The sequence below is a fragment of the Otolemur garnettii genome, unplaced genomic scaffold, assembly GCF_000181295.1.
Source record: "Otolemur garnettii isolate 467f Iridium unplaced genomic scaffold, OtoGar3 scaffold00148, whole genome shotgun sequence".
NCBI classification, from domain to species: domain Eukaryota; kingdom Metazoa; phylum Chordata; class Mammalia; order Primates; family Galagidae; genus Otolemur; species Otolemur garnettii.
In genome coordinates, this window is record NW_003852543.1 from 1,071,114 (window position 1) to 1,093,026 (window position 21,913).

The 21,913-nt window shown below is 35.6% G+C and overlaps 1 protein-coding gene across 1 annotated transcript in view; it reads right to left on the reverse strand.

Moving 5' to 3' along the window:
• Window positions 1-13,519: 13,519 nt before the first annotated feature.
• The window catches only part of ZC3H6 (zinc finger CCCH-type containing 6), a 66,428-nt gene continuing 58,034 nt past the window's right edge, over window positions 13,520-21,913 (reverse strand). Inside the window, exons 11-12 of the mRNA XM_012811015.2 lie at window positions 21,323-21,556; window positions 13,520-15,493 (exon numbers count right to left, since the gene is read on the reverse strand). Of these exons, the coding sequence (XP_012666469.1) occupies window positions 14,013-15,493; window positions 21,323-21,556 (1,715 nt within the window). The 3' untranslated portion in view covers window positions 13,520-14,012. The remainder of the gene's footprint in view (window positions 15,494-21,322; window positions 21,557-21,913) is intronic.

Consider the following 21,913-nt stretch of genomic DNA (forward strand, 5'->3'; position numbering starts at 1 on the left):
TTACTTTTTAACATAGTGCTGGAAGTTCTAGCCAATACAATTAGGCAAGACAAGGAAATAAAGGGCATCCAAATGGGAGCAGAGGAGGTCAAATTCTCCCTCTTTGCTAATGATATGCTCGTCTACTTAGAAAACCCCAAAGACTCAACCACAAGACTCTTGGAAGTCATCAAAAAATACAGCAATGTCTCAGGATATAAAATCAATGTCCACAAGTCAGTAGTCTTTGTATATGCCAATAATAGCCAAGATGAGAGGCTAATTAAGGACACAACTCCCTTCACCATGACTTCAAAGAAAATGAAATACATAGGAATAGACCTAACAAAAGAGGTGAAGGACCTCTATAAAGAAAACTATGAAACCCTAAGAAAGGAAATAGCAGAAGATATTAACAAATGGATGAACATACCATGCTCATGGCTGGGAAGAATCAACATTGTTAAAATGTCTATACTTCCCAAAGCAATCTACAGATTCAATGCCATCCCTACTAAAATACCAACATCGTACTTTCAAGACTTGGAAAAAATGATTTTGCATTTTGTATGGAACCGGAAAAAAAACCCTGCATAGCTAAAGCAGTTCTTAGTAATGAAAACAAAACTGGGGGCATCAGCATACCAGATTTTAGACTGTACTACAAAGCCATAGTGGTCAAGACAGCATGGTGCTGGCACAAAAATAGAGACCTGGACATTTGGAATCGAATGGAAAACCAGGAAATGAAACTAACATGTTACAACCACCTAATCTTCTATAAACCAAAGAAGAATGTCCACTGGGGGAAAGACTCCCTATTCAATAAATGGTGCTGGGAGAATTGAATATCCACATGTAAAAGACTGAAACTAGACCCACACCTTTCTCCTCTCTCAAAAATTGATTCAAGATGAATAAAGGACTTAAATTTAAGGCATGAAACAATAAAAATCCTCAAAGAAAGCATGGGAAAAACATTGTAAGATATTGTCCTGGGGAAAGACTTCATGAAGAAGACTGCCCATAGCAATTGCAACAACAACAAAAACAAACAAATGGGACTTAATTAAACTGAAAAGCTTCTGTACAGCTAAGTAGACAATAACCAAAGCAAATAGACAACCTACACAATGGGAAATATTTTGTATCAGACAAAAGCTTGATAACTAGGATCTATAGAGAACTCAAATTAATCCACATGAAAAAAGCCAACAATCCCATATATCAATAGGCAGGAGACATAAATAGAACCTTCTCTAAAGACGACAGATGAATGGCTAACAAACATATGAAGAAATGCTCATCATCCTTAATTATTAGAGAAATGTAAATCAAAACCACCCTGAGATACCATGTAACCCCAGCGAGAATGGCCCACATCACAAAATCTCAAAACTGCAGGTGCTGGAGTGGATGTGGAGAGAAGGGAACACTTTTACACTGCTGGTGGAACTGCAAATTAATACAACCTTTTTGGAAAGATGTATGGAGAATTCTCAAAGAACTCAAGCTATAACTCCCATTTGATCCTGCAATCCCATTACTGGGAATCTACCTGGAAGGAAAAAAATCCTTTTATCATATGGACACTTGCACTAGACTGTGTATTGCAGTTCAATTTACAATCGCCAAAATGTGGAAACAGACTAAATGCCCACCAACCCAGGAATGGACTAATAAGCTGTGGTATATGTACACCATGGAATACTATTCAGCCATTAAAAAGGAGACTTTACAGCCTTTGTATTAACCTGGATGGAATTGGAACACATTATTCTTAGTAAAGCATCACAAGAATGGAGAAGCATGAATCCTATGTACTCAATTTTGATATGAGGACAATTAATGATAATTAATGACTTGGTGGGGGTGGGGGAAAGGAAAGAGTAGAGAGAGGGAAGGGGGAGAGGGTGGAGTCTTGGTGTGTGACATACCTTTTGGGGGCAAGACACAATTGTAAGAGGGACTTTACCTAACAAATCAATCAGTGTAACCTGGTTTCTTGTACCCTCAATGAATCCCCAAAAATAAAAGAAAAAGAAAGTATCTGTTCAATTTTACACCTGGCGGGGTGGTGTCTAGGTTCATAAGTGGGATCTCCCTGGAGAAAGAGATCTGGTGTTTAGCAGCTCTCTCCAGCCAGGTAAAATGAGATGTCTTTTGTTCTCTGCTCACTTGCAGATAGCCTGTGGTCTCCTGCTTGGGGGAGGGTTCTCCTATCCTCCAGTCAGTAGGCTTTGCACCTGTAATTTGTTTTCTTGAATGCTCTTCCTTGGAGTTACCCCTTACTGAACTTCTTTCTTGGCTCTGCTCCTCACCTTTGGCTTCATAGAGTCCAATTCCATCCAGTTTTCTCCCTCTGCTCAGGAGCCTCTGCCAAGGGCTGCTACCAATCGGCTATCTTCCCAGAATTCCGCCTGTATTTTGTTGTGGTTTATATTCTTAACAATGAGTTATAAAAGTACCTGATGTATCCTATAAATAAGTCCTTAATACTGTAAATATTTTCTCCCAGTCTGGAGCTTCCTTATTTGCTTTCATAATGGTGTCTTTTAAAGAGCAGAAATTTAAAAATTTTGGTAAAATTAAATTTATCATTTTTTTTTCAGTTAATGCTTTTGTTTTGTCGTATCTGAGAAATCTATGCCTACTCCAAGATTACAAAGATTTTCTATTTTTTTTCCTAGGGGAAGAGAAAGAGAGATTTTACATTTAGGTCTAAGATTCATTTAAAATCACTTTTTGTATGTGGTTTTAGACAAGGGTTGAGGTTTAGTTATTTATTGCATATGATATTCAGTTCTTCTTGCACCATTTGTTGGAGTGACTATCCTTTCCCCATGGAATTATTTTGGCATCTTCATGAAAATCAGTTGACCACACATGTGTGGGCCAACTTCTGCTTTCTCTGTTTCACTCCTTGGCTTACATGTTCATCCTCATGCTGATCATGCTCTCTCCTGATTACTACAGCTTTATAGGGAGTCTGGCAATCTCTGTCATTCATTTGGAGTATTTAAACCATTACATTTAATACAATTATAGATTTTTGTGATTTGTTTTGCTCCTTTTTCTCCTCTTTTCCTGCTTTCTTTTGGATTACTTGAACATTTCTTTATAATTCCATTTTATCTCTACTTGTGATATAAGCTGTACTTCTCTGGTCTATTTTATATAATTGCCTTGGGATTTACAATATACATCATCATTACTTTATCACAGTCTTTCTTCAAACAATATCATACCACTTCGTGTCTTGTGTATCTTTTAAGAATACACTTGTGTTTCTCTCTTCTCTTCCACGTGCTATTGTTGTTATAAACCCCACAATCCACAGTTATATTTGCTTTGCAGAATTATCTTTCAAAGAAGTTTAAAAGTCTGAAAAATTATTTCTATTTACCTATGTAAATTTACCATTTCAGATGTTTTCCAATCCTTCGGGTCATTTACTTCTGCCGGAGACACTTCCTTTAACATTTCCTATCATGTATGGTGATGACAACAGATTCTCTCAGCTTCTGCTTGTGTGTAATCATCTTCATTTTTCTCTCATTTTCATTGGTTACCTAATTCTATAAGGACATTTCCCTTCAGTACTTTAAAGATGTCTTGTGATTTGCTTGGTTCCTGAAAAAAAGTCTGTAGTCGTCATTAGGTTTATTTCTCTGCACATAATGAGACTTTTCTGTCTCAACTTTTTCTCAATCACTAATTTTTAGGAATTTGATTATGATGTGTCCTGGTGTGTTTTCTTTGTGTATATCCTGCTTGGAATCCATCGAGCTTCATATATCTGAGCTTACGGTTTTCAAAATTTTCCACCATTATTTCTGAAATATTTTTTCTGCTACCATTCAGTTCACCAATTCTCCTAAGAGTCCAATCACATGTATGTCAGATCATTGCAACTTTTTTTGTTTTCTTCATTCTTTTGTGTTCTGTTTTGGACACTTTTTATTGCTTCATCTTCAAGTTCATTAATATTTTCTTCTGCAGTGTTTTATCTGCTTTTGATTCCATGACATAAATCTTAAGTTCAGATATTGTATTTTTTAGCTCTAGAAGTTCTTTTTTTTTAAGAAATTTTTTTTCACCTTTTCTCATTATGCTTATGTTTTCCCTTAAATACTAGAACTTATTTTTAATAGCTGTTTGAAAATCTTTGTCGGCTAATTTCATCATGCCATAATTTCTTGGTATATTTCTATTGACTGATCATTTCCTGGTAAAAGACTCTATTTTCATTTTTCTTGCATGTCTACCAATTTTTGGTTGGATGCTGAACATTGTGAATTTTATAGCATTGAATGCATGAATTTTATTATCTTCCTTTAAAGCAGTGGTTCTCAACCTCCCTAATGCTGTGACCCTTTAATACAGTTCCTCATGTTGTGGTAACCCCCAACCATAAATTATTTTCATTGCTACTTCATAACTGTAATTTTGATACTTTTATGAATCATAAAGTAAATATCTGATATATAGGATGGTCTTAGGCAACCCCTGTGAAAGGGTCATTTGACCCCCAAAGTGGTCGCGACCCACAGGTTGAGAACCGCTGCTTTAAAGAGTGTTGAACTTTATTCTGGAAGGCAGTAAAGTTACCTGTGGTTCAATCTTTACTATTTTGAGTCTTATTTTTAAGCTTTGTTATATTAGATCTAGAGTAGCCTCTACCTTACTATCAAGGTGTGGTCTTTCTGAAGTCTCTATTGAATTTCTCTCCTCTGGTTGGTAGTTGGTGGAAACCTGAACAATGCCCAGCGTCGTGAGGCTTCCTAAAATGGTTTAACTCATAGCTTCCCAGCCACCCTTCACCCAACCTTGTGGAGTTAGTAGTAGTCAATGAAGACTCAAGGAGACTTAAACCCATTTTTGGAGTCCTGTTTCTTCTAGCTCTTTCCTCTCTGTAATTCTGCCACATGGCTGCCTCTGCCTCCCGCTTGCATCTTTGCCTCCCTTTAGTGAGATTGCTGTACTCTTCCCGGGATCCTTCTCCCTGCTCTGTGGTCCAGGATGGAACTATAGACAAAAAGCTGGGGTCATCATAGGGCTTACCTAATTGTTTTTCATCTTCTATAGATGTCTGTCCAAGCCTATTGTCCAATGAGGAACAGAATAATGTCATATATTTTGTCCGGTGTTCTAGTTGTTCAAGGCAGTAGGATAAGTCTAATCCCTGTTATTGCATCACAAGCAGAAACAGAAGTCTTGTTCAGTGGTTTTAATAGGTGGAGACAGGCATGTGTGTAGGTAGTGCAGCACAGAGACTGGACAGAAAAGGGGCTCCTGGTGTAAAGGATACTGGAAACAAGAAGGGGAGAAGGGGCAGGAGGAGGGACAAAAACTTATCAGGTACAATGTACACTATTCTTTTCATTCTTTCTTTCTTTCTTTCTTTTTTTTTTTTTTTTTGAGACAGAGCCTCAAGGTATCACCCTGGGTAGAGTGCCGTGGTGTCACAGCTCACAGCAACCTCTGACTCCTGGGCTTAAGCAAGTCTCTTGCCTCAGCCTTCCATGTAGCTGGGACTATAAGTACCCACCACCGCGCCCGCCTATTTTTTGGTTGTAGTTGTCATTGTAGTTTGGCGGGCCCAGGCTGAATTCAAACCCGCCAGCTTTAGTGTATGTGGCTGGTGCCTTAGCTGCTTGAGCTACAGGTGCCACCTACAATACACACTATTCTGGTAAAAGGCACACCAAAGGCCTTGATTTCAGCATTACACAATTCATTCATGTAAAAAGAACACTTACATTCCTAATATTCTGAAACAAAAATTATTTAAAAAAAAATTTTTTTTTTTTTTTTTTTTTTTTGAGACAGAGTCGCCCTGGGTAGAATGCTGTGGCATCACAGCTCAAACTCGTGGGCTTAAGCGATTCTCTTGCCTCAGCCCAAGTAGCTGGGACTATAGGCACCTGTCACAATGCCCGGCTATTTTTAAATTGTAGTTGTCATTGTTGTTGGCAGGATTTGAACCTGCCAGCTTTGTTGTATGTGGCTGGTGCCTTAGCTGCTGAGCTCCAGGCACCGAGCCAATTTTAAAAATTTAAAAAAAAAAAAAAAGTCTGTTATCTGAGTACTAGGAGGCAGTATATTATAATTAAGAACACTGGTCTGGGCCTAGGGAGGTGTGTTTAAATCTCAGCTCTGTCAGTTGTGTGACCTTGAGACAAGCTATTTATTCTCACCGTCCTGTTTGCTCATCTTTGAAATGAGAATGAGGGCCTACCTTATTGGATTGTCTTGGGGCAAAGTTAAGTATGCTCTGAATATTTACTGATGCATATACACCCCAAAGGAGACCTGATCAACATTAGCGGGATTTTACTGTAATTATCTTGAACGCTTTGGGGCTCAAAAATGCTAGGCAGACTAACATGTCATTGATGAAGTGAAAGGCAAAACCAACACCAACCTGAGGATGGTAGAGACAGGCATGGTTTAATTTGAAAACTCATCTTGTAACACTTTATCTGCCATGCTTTGTTTTTGTCCCTATTATTTTCTACAATGTCAATTGTGTACTGGATCATTTACTATTCAAAACAAAGCAGTGTGATTTAACTCACTTTGCAGTAAGTTGTTTCCAAAAAGTTGTTCATCTTAACCTTTATCTCCATAACGCAACACCTACTAGCATATGCCAAGTGCTCCATCTTTCTTGAATAAGGGAGGCTGCAGTTTGCAGATGAAGAAAGCATGCTCAGTGAAGTCCTGACTTGGCCAGTATTGCATTTTTCTCAAGAGAGGACACCAGGTCTAGACTGTCCTAAATAGTGAGAAGATTCTGACCATCAGAACTGCTCAATAATCCAATCCAGTCATCTACGAGTCTCCCTTATTTAAGAAAGTGTGTTCTTGACCACTGAACATAATAGAACAGTGGTTCTCAACCTTCCTAATGCCACAGCCCTTTAATACAGTTCCTGTGGGTTGCAACCCACAGGTTGAGAACCACTGTACTAGAACAAAAGACAGAAAACTTATTTTCTTTTTTTTTTTTGCAGTTTTTGGCCAGGGCTGAGTTTGAGCCCGCCACCTCCGGCATATGGGGCTAGCGCCCTACACCTTTGAGCAACAGGTGCCGCCCCAGAAAACATTTTTTAAATGGTATGTCCTAACCTTGAGGGAAGCATGACAAGTTGCTCTCTGAAAGCCTTTGCTGAGATCCCATTTTGACCCTAAGAGTTCCTGCTCTACTCTAAGCAGTACATTGCTAGCAACTTCTCAGATCTTTTAAGAGAAAGTTAATTTAAGCTAATGTAAGAGACACTTCCAGTATCAGGAAATAGGACTTTAAACGCTGTTAATGCATGTAGCTAAGCGAAGCACAATCTCTGTGTGCTAAAGGTAAATCAAAGGGCAGTTTAATGATCCTTATCCTCTTCTTTCAGGGAGGCTGGGGATGGGTTCCATTAACAAGCTTGCATATGCGCACATGGCTCCCCTCCAGTGTGTCTGTAAATGCTGAAGACATTAAAGCAAAGCATCAAACTGCCAGATATTATCAGAAACATTTTTTATTTAAATTCAGACAATAGAAAGATATCACAGAAAAAAATTACAGAAACTCAGAACAACAGAATGCAACTTGCAAAATTTATTAGTATATAAGGGGAAAAAAGATATTCCTGATTTTACCAAGTGACTTGTTAGTCCTTAATAGAATAATTTATCAATTCAGCAAAGTATACCCCTTGCTGGTATTTTTGTGAACAGACACTAGTTTTAACAATTTATTTAATCTATTAAATTGGTGTCTACCAAAACCTTCCATAGTGAACTAGTCAAGGCAGCATTTCCCCAGCATGGGGAAATACAATTTAGATACAATTTGGGGAACTGAAAAAAATCACTGGAAAGATGGGAACAAACAACACTTCATACAGAATAGATGTAACCTGGATTTCAGCCCACAGATTGGTATTTGAAGATCTGATAGAAAATGGGCCATCATAAGTCGGACACCCCACCACCACCACCACACACACACACACACACACACACACACACACAGTGTGATCACCCAGCCACACACAGCATCCTGGGGCACACATGCCAGGAGAAGCCCTAGACTAAAAAACAAGATGACCTGGGCCCTGGAGCCCTGATCTAGGCTGAGCCCTTTCTGAATCCTGGGTGGATAGGGCAGCAGGTTTAGGGTAAAGAATGTAAAAAATTTTTTGAACTTTGGCAAGTAAGTACAGAAATGACTCTTTCTTGATTGTCACTTTAATAAGGAAATATCATTCTACCTCTTGAAAAGATATTTTTGTATCTTATTAGACTTCCCTATCAAACATTTGGAGGGCACATGCCTATAAAATAGAGTGGGACTAAAACCTCTTTCCTGTAATAATGGTTTATCATTTTTCACTTTATTTAAAAAGTATATAAAACATATAGCATATTATCGACAAGTAACCCTAAGATGTTGCTGGTAATGAAGATTTGGGAACAACATGGTTAGTTTTTTTTAAAATTGGCCATTATATATTTAATTCCTTTATAATAAATTATATATCAGACCTCTGATAAAACATTAGCTAATGCAAATTTTATTACTTACCTTGTGAAGTTATTAAAATCAGTAATGAGTGAAGAAGTGTTAATCATTTTTTTCTAAAATGCTATCATTAGCTGTTTATTCACATTTGTCTTATAAACTCTAAGTTTAAAAAAGAAGAGACCCAAGAATAAACAATGCTATATTATTCCAAGAACTCACAATCTTATTTAAGGTTAAGAAACAAATATTTTTATGCCCACAATGATTTTGCTATCAATAGCACATAGTTATTCTATTCCAAAGGGTAATAAAGAACATCTAAAGACCAGATACAAGATCTAAAATTAGAATCAAATCATAAGCATAAATTACTGTTCATCATGTTAGAATAAAAGTAATTTTAAATGCTATTCATTAGTGAATTTATCATTTTGGCTATTTTGAGAGAAATAGGAAGGGAGAAATTAGAGAAACATATTTAAAAATAAAAATATATGACTCTCTGCAGTTCCCTTTCTGGTTAAAGAAAGAATCTTTCATAGATCAACAGGAATAAATTAAAGATCTATCCAAACTTCTACCATGAAGTAGAGCTATCTTCTAAGTCTGGAGGACTCTTAAAATTATTGTATGAACATTTAGCCCCTAAGTAAAGTTGCCATAACTCTGCCTTCACATTGCTTGGGAGCAGAAGTAGGCACAAAAAAAACCAGGCAGGCTCACTGTGTCTACTGAAAGAGGTATAATCAATAAGTTGCACTCTTCCGAATAGGGTAGTGGAATGCTTCTGCTTCATCTGTTCTCACAGATGACAGCACCTATAAAACCTACATTTGGATAAATGTCAGGAAGCAATCAACAGTAGTCACCAAAGCACCTACTGCGTGCCTACAACTGTCTTGTTGCTATGGAGAAATATAAAGATTAGGAGATACGTATTGGTCTTGCCTCCAAAAGCATACACCATGGCTAAAATGTTTTTATTTCTTTTTTTTTAATTAGAAATTCTAATTTCTAAGAAATGAAACGTGTACTATGTTCACATTAACCTAAACTCCTTTTTTTAGGTCTGAATCCTTTCTAAGAAAGGCAGGTTAATTTGGGCTTTGTTAGAATTGGCAGATATTGCTGATTAAAAAAAACTACTCTCACAAAAACTTCAGTAATAAAGTGATTAGTAACCACTAAAACTCATTCTGCAAATCACATTACACTTCTTAGGGAAAAGGCATTACAAAATGCTAAATAATACCATCTAAGTGAGGAAAACAGCTTTAAACACTCAGTCCTTGTTTGGTTACACATGTCAAAGCTTAGATTTCCTAAACTAAGTCTTACTTAAACTAATTATAGCTTACAAATGCTTTATATATTCTACTGGACTTAATTTTGAACATAATATTATCAAGTACTGCCAAACCATTTCTGATAATTACAGCACTTTGTTTTGAAAATTTGAGGAAATTCTAATTAATTGAAGATTATGGGGATCCCATCTGTGGACTGCATGACCACAGACCCTCCCTCTGAGGTACAGCCTTCAGCACAGAACTGAAGTCAGGGAAAACATCCCCACCATAGGATTCTGTGTCCTACAAATAGAAAGATTTTTTGAGCTCCCGGAAGATCTCACTTCTAGTTGTCATTAAATAAATGCAAATGATACTTTTCTCAAGCAAGTGGTCATTCAGAAAGCCTTCAATGTCACATACCTGCAGAAATATGTACTAAGTAAGAGTAAATACCTCTAGTTTCTAAGGGCCAATGGCTCTTACATTGAATGGTTGGCCACTGTGCCCACACATGCTATGACTTAATGTGGACTGTGGCATTTTTAACCTGCTATCAATATCCAACCTGTATTAAATGGGCAGAGAAGTCAGATCTTGAAGGGACATTACAAACCTATATAGCTGTAAGGTAGCAAAGTCCTGTGTCTGACACACAACTGTTTAAGGAAATTGCTAACTTGATGGGTTTAATATCCACTAAAACAACAGCTCAAGCAATTCTACTGTTGTGTCCTCAATGTACATTGTCTCAGATATTTCATAAAATTGCTAAACCACACAAACCATATAATGTTATTTTCTAATTTGTACAATTTAATGCATCCTCATGGGAGCATAATGATTATGTTCATAAAAGTTATAAAGCAATTATATATTATATTTACATACATACACTATAAAAATAACTCACTCCTTACATCAAATCTGTGATCAATAGAAATCAACACAATTTCATAGATAAGGAGATATTGAGATAAGCTGCCTAGAAATCAATTTGGAACAAAAATATGAATTCATCGTCTTTAAATTCCCAGCCCTTGTAAGTTCTCCATCCCTCTTTCTCTAATTAATTTCAGCAAAATTAAAGTTCATACAGGATTTCTTTACTACTCAGCTATTCTACTCTTAAAATAAGTAGGACTAGGAAGGAAAACTATTATTAAAGTCCCATGGCAAATTAAAAAGCTAATAGAAACCCAGGCAGCTATCATTTCACAATTAGGCTGTTTTGGGTGCAGCTTGTTTCTAGGGAGTGGAACAGTCAACTGGGAAACCCAGAGGATCCATACAGACACAGACTCAATTGTTGAAAAAGTTTGAAATGGGCTTAGCGCCCATGGCTCAGTGAGTAGGGCGCGGGCCACATACACCAAAGCTGGAGGGTTTGAGCCTGGTTGGGGCTTGCTCAACAACAACATTGTCATTGTCATTGAACAACAATGACAACAGCAACCAAAAAAAAAAAAAAGTGGCTGGGTGTTGTGGCGGGCGCCTTTAGTCCCAGCTATTTGGGAGGCTGAGGCAGAAGAATTGCTTAAGCACAAGAGTTTGAGGTTGCTGTGAGAATGACGCCACGGCACTCTACCCAGGGCAACATAGTGAGACTCTGAAATCACTCCAACATTTGATTAGTTTTCAAAGTTCAGGTCCTAACCAAGATATGAGGAAGTTGCTTAATCTAAATTATTATGATCTACTAGGCATTCCAATTCAACACACTGATAAATCCCACTCTGTTCAACATAAAAATAAACAGGCATAAAACTTCTATTGCAAACCAGTATAAATAGTTAAGTTACATCTCAACTGATGAGCCTATCCAGACTCTTTTAAGATACAGGTTATTTCTGTTACCTCTAAATGTGTAGCTTCTAAGAAAAGGGTCATTAACTTACTTTTCTGGGAATAGTGTAAATCAAATTACATGAATTGTAAAAATACCAATTCACCTTATGAAAGACTTATTTGTTGAGGGGAAAACAGCTATTCAATTTTTGTGAGAAAACAGGAAAAAATAAGAACACGGAAATTTATCTATGTTGATAGGATATGTTATCCCAATAAAAAATCTGCATGATAAATAAAAATTGTTATTTTAAACATAAATAAAATATTTTTATATAAAATATATTGTCCAATTTGAAACTAAGTCCAAATTTTCTTGTAAAATAGCCTCTAGGGCCCTAGCTGATACAACAAGAACTCAAGAACATGTAATAAACAAATATTAATTACACAATTTTCATTAGTGACTTTTAAACTTTATAATCTTTTAACATCTCTTTCAATAGTAAAAACATCTTTTGTCAAGAATTTAGATTCTATTTTAATCCTTAACAAGCCAATTATCTTTTTTGTATGTTTAAAATGTAAACAGCATTTGACACAACATAATTGCAAAATACGTGAATAAATTTAAAAACGGCTAAAATTTTCAATTATTAAAATTCAGCAATTTAACTGATTTTATCCTGACAAAAGAGTAAATTATACTTTGAAATTTACATACTTTTTCTGTCAATTTTATCCATTTTATTGACTTTTCAATTAACTACAGTTAGTTTGGACAGTAAATCAGAAAATACTTTCTATGGAGGCTGGCTTTAAATTGCACTTTTTAACCCAAAAATGTTATCCAGAGCCATTTCAGATAAATGTAACTAAAGTATCTTTACATTCCCTTGAGTCCTTCAACTTAGAATACAATAACCTTCTTAAGTGGGAAGAATTCTTATTCACTTAATTGCAGCACTGTTTTAGTGCAGGAGCAAGAAAAGGCAAAAAGAAGTCCATAGAAAGGATTGCATTATTAATAAACTATTTGCTATCTGAATGTTAGGTTTCCACAGAAATATTTTGCTGTATGTTTTTAAAATCACTTCCCAAGTGTAGCTGTTTCATCCCAGGACAGTTTTTTATTACCTATTTTCATTTTATTTTATAATAAAATACTCTTTATCAAGTTACTTATTCGGGTTATTACCAGCACATATTTTCTATACCTCCAGTTCAAGATCATGTAATACTTAGTTTCAGTTATGAATTATATATGTGTGTATATATATAACACATTTATATACTGCAATAATACACAAGAATGAATACAAGTTATTTCCATAAAATACAATTTCTAATCAATTTAGGATACTTCCAAAGTATTAGAAAATTAAATACTTAAAACACAAGGTAATAATCCCTTCTGTTACAGAACACCAGTCAGGTGAGATCTGAAAGAGATTCTTTATTGGTAGTCAAATACAGTTGACTCTGTAATCTCTGTGTTTTCTTGCTATTTAAGAAAAAATATAGAACCTAGACATTTAAAACATTATCAGTGTAATAATCACTACAGACTTTCACTGGATCTTTTTAAAATTTCATTAAAAATTATCAAAGTCATGATGAACACAATTATTGCAGCTACATCATTGAAAAGTAGTATAAATTATGCTGCCAAAAACAAAAACACTGAAATACATAAACATCACAATGTAACACAGCAGTAACTCATAACTATTTCATATGAAAAATTAAATTTAAAAAGTTATGTTGGAGAACTTGGGAATTTTTTACTTTAGCAAAACATTCTACTTATGTATCTCCAACTTCTATGATACAGTATACAATAAAATACTTCTAAAAGACATTCAATGCTTCATTTACACAAATAATATTGCCAGTACTAATAAAGTGATGCCCTTAAACATGAACTGCTCTGCTAATTGTGATTTTAAAATGTTTTCTTTACTTCACTTTACATTTTAATCAGCAATTAGCATTACATATTAATCAGTTCTGTGCTGACAAATAAGAGGGGTCCTAGTCAAAATACTGTTTCTCAAAAGTAATGTACATCATATTGCTTGAAACTAAACAACCATATAAAAGTGGCAATAATTTATCTAAACATTGATTATGAAAGACCACTGGCATATATTCAGGCAGAGGGTTGAGTTCATGATGATTTATTTACAATAAATATGTAATGGAAATGAACATGATACGTTTTTATGTCAATTCCTACAGTCTCTTAAAGTTATAAAAATATTATATAAAATACCACAGGTTTTAGAGGCTATAATTTCATGTGGTTCCAGTACTAGCAGCTGAAAAGTATTTATAATTTAAAAATAAATAAACTATAGAGGTAAACCAGTTACAAAACAGCAGAGGACTGCAATAGTCACAAGAGTGAAAAGAATTGCTTAATTACACATCAGCTAACAAAATGGTGAAGCAGTTGGATCAAAAGTTTTAAAAACCTCTTTCAGAGACTTATCATCTGTTTCTCTACTGGTATCACTGTCTGGTGTTGGGCTCACCTGTCCTGGCTGCCTTGATTGCCTGGGATCGCTGTACTGGGGTCTAATTAAGCCTGATAATGCCTGAATAGGAAGACTGTGCACTGCTGGGACCTGAACCTTACCAGAACTCCTGAGATCTGCCTGTGGGTCAGCTGGCCCATCAACAGTGACTTCCATGTTTGGAGTGGTTTTCTGTGGCAGGATTGTTTCTTCAGGAGAAGGCTCATTTTTGTCACTATTTTTTAAACTAATACTTTTTTTCTGGTTCTCTGCATTTTCTCCTAAAGAAACTGTTGCAAGCTCTGATGTAGATGATGAATTATGATCCCTAGAGTCATACAAACTAATACCACCAAGAACTGAGCTTGAAGTTCCCAGTGGAAGGCCAGCTGAAGACAAGAGTTTAGGGGCATAGGGGGGCAGAGCCCCAGGACCAGAGTTGCTAGCTCCTGGCCCCAAGGACTGTGATGAACCAGGGTTTGATCTGGCTAACTGAGGGGTGGCCTTTGATGTATGTGCATCTTTGATAATCACTTGGTGAGACTCTGTATTGGGTTGCCTGTGAAGCCTAGGGTCAAAATTTTTTTGCAGCCTAGGATCTCCTAATTTACTTCCTGAACTATGTAGGTCTCCAAACTGTTCTAGGTAAGTTTCTCTGTTTGTTGTGTTAATTTTGGCTTTAGCTGCTAATTTTGGATCAGTAGCCACTGTATTTTGATGAAGATCACTTTTTGTATTCCATAACCTATTAAGCCTCTGGTCAGCTATAAGTGGGGGCAGAGGTAAATTGATTGAAGATACTGGATCAGGTTTAGGTAAAGGTACTGGAAGTAAGTCTTCTGGAGCCCACACGATGTGTTTTGCAAAATTAGGTTTGGTTAGGATAATGTCCATTTTAATGTGACTGAACTGTCTCAGTTGTGACCTTGGATCCTGGAGCATTATACCAGGTGGAGCATCCAAAGGTATTATAAAAGCTTTTTCTCTCAGTTCTCTTTCTGTATCTTCATCGTCATCATCTCCTCTTTTGTGTTTCGCATTAGTGCCAGCATTTGTGTGATGTAAATCAAACTTTGCCCCACCAACAGAAGAGCCTATGTGACTACTTCCATTCCCTCTTAATTTCCTGGGATCCCACGCAAGTCTAAGATCCAGGGGAGCAGGCTCAGAAGGCTTTTTAATGTCATGCCTTGGGACAGTCCTAAGTCTAGGGTCAACCACTTGATTTCCTTTACTTTTCTCTTTAGCAAGTCTTGGATCGGTAGGAGTGCCGAGTTCTGTGGAAGGTTGTTGCTGACTTCGTAAAGATTCTGTTTGTCTCTGTAACGTTTTCAGTATTGACTTGACGCTGCTTCCTTCTTCTTCTTCACTACTGGAATACCAGTTAACTGTATCATCTAAATGCAGACAAAAACTTATTGTAAAGAATGAAGTATTTATATTTGGCCTTAATTATTAAGATAAAAAGTACATACTATATATTTCTAAAGTAAGTGTAGTTTAATTTCAAGAAAATGCATGACAGAAATGGCAGGTTTTAATAATTGGAATAAGATGTGGTAAGACAATTACCAATTCAATCGTTATACTCTGTAAAGGAAGAGGTACAATATTAGAATAAGTGTAAGGTCCCTCCAGTGAGAGAAAAATCAGGACCTTTCATTCCAACTGACCAAAAGAAATTGAGATGTGTGTGTGGTATGTATGACAGCAATGGGGTAGAAGGGAAAATACTGTCAGAAAGGCACATTCTAAAATGGTTTTGGAATCTTCAACTGAAGCATATTTTAAACTTCACAACTCTGGATTTATCAAGAGGGATGGAGAGAAAACAAAACACTGTAAATGATGATTAAGGGCGCAATGGAAACTGAGTAAATGAGGAATGAGATAGACTTCTCATTTACACTTTATGATAGTTTTGGATGTTTGACCCATGTGAATTTATCAACTACTCAAAAATTAAATTTAAAAATAACAAAATAACTTCCTAAAATTTACGTACTCTTAACTTTATAAGGACACTTTTGGCCTTATTCCTAAAGTCTATTTAACTCTAGTGTGTTAAATACAACTTCAAGAAGCATACCTATCAAATATCTTCTGTCTAGCAGACTAGAGGGAATTAACAAACAGATTCAGGAGGGTGATTTTCTCTCTTCTCCATTAAATTACATACAGGTTGGCTCTGAACTGATCAGAGTATCTACTTTTCACATTCTTGCCAGAACATAGAATACAGATATATATTGTATGTGTGTGTATATTCATCTTAGAATATCTTAGAGCAACAGAACATCCTAGATATTCTCATTTTTACCCCATTTCACGGCTCATGAATGTGTTTCTATTACATGAAACTTTAGTGTTACAGGTTTAGTTAGAATAGAGCAGTACTTATAAAACAAGCATTGGAATTTAGGGTAGAATGTGGTTTAAAACAGCACATAGAATATCAAATGGCAAAAAGCTTTAATCAGATATAAGTCTGAATAAACTACTTGTAGACACTAGATCTCTTTTGTTCTCTTTGTTATCAAGGAATCCTTGATTTGGACTTGTGATTATTTTTGTCTGTTGTAGTTGTATTAAATATTTCTCTATAATAATTTTATTTTCTATAGTATTTATTGCTTCTATCCTTATTTTATTTGCATTTTCATTTCAATATATTTTATAAACACTCTTAAATCCTTTTTAAAATAAGAGCAAATACAGTAACAGAAGGAAAACAGAAGAGCTGAGATAGGTCAATGGAAAAATAGATATTAGAAATTGATACTTAAAGCTTTTCATCAAAGGATAGATGAGATTCATAAAAGCATTAATATTTACAAAAATGAACACAAACAAAAAATTCTAGCTGTTAAAGATTATTTCTTTAAATGAAAAAGAAATCTGAAAACAAAAGATTATTTCTGTATGTAGAATAAATAATCTATACAGAACATCACCAACATATAATATTATAATATAAAATTTTATATTATCTAGAAGCTTTAATTTTCTTTTTAATGAAAATGTAAAATCTGTAAGTCTTTACAGAAAGATCAGCTTTAAAGTTGTTGTTTTTTAAAATTAAATTTTGGAAGCCTTCCTCAAGAGAACAGGAAGATAGGAAGTCAACAACTTAATGGGACATCTTAAACAACTGGAAAAGGAAGAACATTCCAACCCCAAACCCAGCAGAAGAAAAAAAATTACCAAAATTAGAGTAGAATTAAATGAAATAGAAAACAAAGAATTATTCAAAAAGTCAATGAATCAAAAAGTTGTTTTTTTGAAAAGTTTAACAAAATTGATAAACCTTTGGCTAGCCTCACCAAAAACAGAAAATTAAAATCCCTAATATCATCAATCAGAAATGACAAAAGGCGAAATAACAACAGACACCTCAGAAATTCAAAGAATTCTTAATAAATATTACAAAAACTATATTCTCAGAAATATGAAAATCTGAAACAAATTGACCAATACTTGGAAGCACCTTCCTAGACTTAGCCAGAAAGAATTGGAAATGTTGAACAGACCTTTATCCAGTACTGAAATAGCATCAACTATATGAAATCTCCCAAACGAGAAGAGTCCAGGACCAAACGGCTTCACGTCAGAATTCTACCAAACCTTTAAAGAGGAACTAGTACCTATACTACTTAACCTTTTCCAAAGCATAGAAAAAGAAGAAATACTTCCCAACATATTCTATGAAGCAATATCACCCAGGAAAAGACTCAACAAGAAAAGAAAATTATAGACCAATATCTTCAATGAATATGCATGCAAAAATATTTAATAAGATCCTAGCAAACAGAATCCAGCAACATATCAAATTATACACCATGACCAAGTGGGTTTTATCCCAGGGTTTAAGGATGGTTTGATGTATGTAAATCTATAAATATAATACAACACATAAACAAAATAAAGAAGACCATATGATTCAATCGATGCAGAAAAAGCTTTTGATAATATAAAGCATCCCTTTATGATCAGAAAATACCATTTAAGAAAATAGGTATAGAAGGGACATTTCTTAAACTGACAGAGATCATCTACAGCAAACCCATAGTCAATATTGTATTGAATAGAGTAAAATTGAAAATATTTCCACTTAGTTCAGGAACCAGGCAAGGTTGCCTGCCCATTGTCTCCACTGCTTTTCAACATTGTAATGGAAGTCTTAGCTATTGCAATTAGGCAAGAAAAGGCGATCAAGTGTATCCATATAGGGTCAGAGGAGATCAAACTTTCACTCTTTGCAGATGATATGATCATATATCTGGAAAACCCCAGGGATACAACTACAAAACTCTCAGCAGTGATTGAGGAATATAGCAGTGTCTCAGGATACAAAATCACTACTAACAAATCAGTAGCCTTTATACATACCAATAATAGTCAAGCTGAAAATATACTCAAGGACTCTATTCCTTTTACAGTAGTGCCAAAGAAGATGAACTATCTGGGAGTTTACCTATCAAAGGACGTGAAAGATCTCTATAAAGAGAACTGTGAAACTCTGAGAAAAGAAATAGCTGAAGAAACAAATGGAAAATTAACAAGAAAATTAACAAATTAATAAATGGAAAAGCATACCATGCTCATGACTGGGAAGAATCAACATTGTTAAAATGTCCATACTACTCAAAGCAATACACAGATTTAATGCAATCTCTATTAAAGCACCACTGTCATACTTTAAAGATCTGGAAAAAATAGTACTCCATTTTATATGGAATCAGAAAAAACCTCAACAGCCAAGACATTGAAATAAAAACAAATCAGGAAGAATCATGCTACCAGACTTCAGACTATACTATAAATCAACAGTGATCAAAACAGCATGGTACTGGCACAAAAACAGAGCAGTAGATTTGTGGAACAGAATAGAGAACCAAGAGATGAACCCAGCTACTTATTGTCATTTGATCCTTGATAAGCCTATCAAAAACCAATATTGGGGGAACAATTCCCTATTCAACAAATGGTACTGGATGAACTGGCTGGCGACCTATAGAAGACTGAAACTGGACACACTCATTTCACCTTTAACAAAAATAGATTCTCACTGAATAAAAGATTTAAACTTAAGACATGAAACTATAAAAATACTAGAAGAGAGTGCAGGGACACTTGAAGAAATCGGCATGGGAGAATATTTTATGAGGCAGACTCCCTGGGCAATTGAAGCAACGCCAAAAATACATTACTGAGATCTGATCAAACTAAAAAGCTTCTGCACAGCCAAGAACACAGTACATAAAGCAAGCAGACAGCCTGAGAATGGGAGAAGATTATGTATAGAGAAGATTATGAAGGTTATGTCTCTGACAAAGGTTTGATAACCAGAATCTACAGAGAATTCAACTATATTAGCAAGAAAAGAACAAGTGATCCCATCTCAGTGTGGGCAAGAGATTTAAATAGAAACTTCTCTGAAGAAGATAGGTGCATGGCCTACAGACACATGAAAAAATGCTCATCATCCTTAATCATCAGAGAAACATAAATCAAATCCACCTTGAGACCCATCTACCTCCAGTAAGATTAGCCCACATCACAAAATCCCCAAACTATAGATGTTGGCATGGATGTGGAGAAAAGGGAACACTTCTGCACTGCTGGTAGGAATGCAAACTAATATGTTCGTTTTGGAAAGATATTTGGAGATCACTTAGGGATCTAAAAATAGACCTATCATTCGATCCTACAATTCCTCTATTAGGTATATATCCAGAAGACCAAAAATCACTTTGTAACAAAAGATATTTGCACCAGACTATTTGTAGCCCAATTCATAATTACTAAGGTATGAAAGAAGCCCAAGTGCCCATCGACCCATGAATGGATTAATAAATTGTGGTATATGTACACCATGGAATATTATGCAGCTTTAAAAAAGATGGAGAGTTCACTTCTTTTATGTTTACATGGATGGAGCTGGAACATATTCTTCTTAATAAAGTATCTCAAGAATGGAAGAAAAAGTATCCAGTGTACTCAGGTCTACTATGAAACCAATATATAATCACCCCCACTTCCATATGAAAGCTATAACCCAACTACAGCCCAAGATGAAGGGGAAAGAGAAAGGGAAGAGGAGGGGAGGGGGAAGGATGGGTGGATGGAGGGTAATTGGTCGGACCACACCTATGGAGCATTTTACAAGGGTACATGTCAAATTTACTAAGTGTAGAGTATAAATGTCTTAACACAATAATTAAGAAAAGTACAGTGAAGGCTATGTTAACCAATTTGTTGTATTTCAAATGGTATATAAAACCACCCCGTAAATGCATTATTGTACACAGCTAGGATTTAATAAAAAAATAAATAAAATTAAATTTTGGGATGTAAAGAAGTACATTTAAATTATACAGGAAATTCACTTAGTAGAGATCCCTCATTCCCCTATGTGATACTTGATAAATAACGTTAATTTTACCTCTTTAAAAATATAGCATAAATAGCTTGTGGCTACCTAGTATTACCTAGTTTTACATAGTTATTCATAAATTTCATGTTTAAGAGTAGCCAAATGTCAATTTTGTAATTCATAAAAAGAATCGGATGCATTAGTATATGCGCTGCTGAAGTGAGCACAAGAACTAGATACTTTAAACTTCTCTCATCCTTAAATGAATTAACTAATTGCTGTATACTTACCAATATCAAAAAATCTAAGGTAAACACAATTATAAGAGGGACTTTACCTAACAAATGCAATCAGTATAACCTGGTTCTTTATACCCTCAACGAATCCCCAACAATAAAAAAAAAAAATCTAAGGTAAATATACAGTTTCCATAGAACCTTTTCATATTAAAAACTGTATTTCTCAAGAATATGGCAGAACCTTGATTATACAGCATTATGTCCCCAAACTTTCACTAATAACTGAATCATTTTGAAGTTGCGCTAGAAGTCAAAACCCTCAAGGCAGAAGGTATCTTTTTTCTGTTCTATTTCTTCTTTTAAAAAAAAAAAAGGCTTAATTGCTTGCAAGTTTGATCACCTAGGCCTTGAACACTAGGTTCAAATCTATTCACTGCTTTAACTCTGACCTTCTGCAAAGGCAATTAATTATTAATATATTAACAACACTGAAACTACAGTCAATCTCAAGAAGATAAGGAATACTAGGTCAACTTGAAATAGAACAGATAGTTCAGAGGAAAAAATGTTAATCTACCCAAATAAGATGCTATTAATAACACCTGACACACCTTCTTCCTTGCTTGGTATCCTATGAGGTTGGGTGCTGGTTTGTTCTTCATCTTCTTGGTATCTCTGAGTAAGTCTGACAAAAAGAGCTCTCTGCACTGCAGGGAGAAGCCCTGGTGCAGGAAGAGGGCCATGGCCTGTCCTGCTGCTGCTGGCATCAGACCCACTCCCACAGCTAAGTGAGTCTTGAAGAACTGGAGGCTGCTGCTGGGCAAATTCACCATGCCACATCCCATCTACACGCATAACACAGGAGAGACAGACACTGAGTAAGCATCAAATTCCACCACAGTCATAATAAATGGAAGCTCTCATAATAATTATATTGGATGATCAAATTATTATGTACTTAAAAATATTTTTTAGAAAAAATAAAAATAAAAATAAATATTTTTTAGGGTAGTGCCTGTGGCTCAGTGGTTAGGGAGCCAGCCCCGCATACCAAGGGTGGCAGGTTCGAACCTGGCTGCGGCCAAATTGCAACAAAAAAATAGCTGGGCATTTTGGAGGATGCCTGTAGTCCCAGTTACTTGGGAGGCTGAGGCAAGAGAATCGCCTAAGCCCAGGAGTTGGAGGTTGCTGTGAACTGTGAT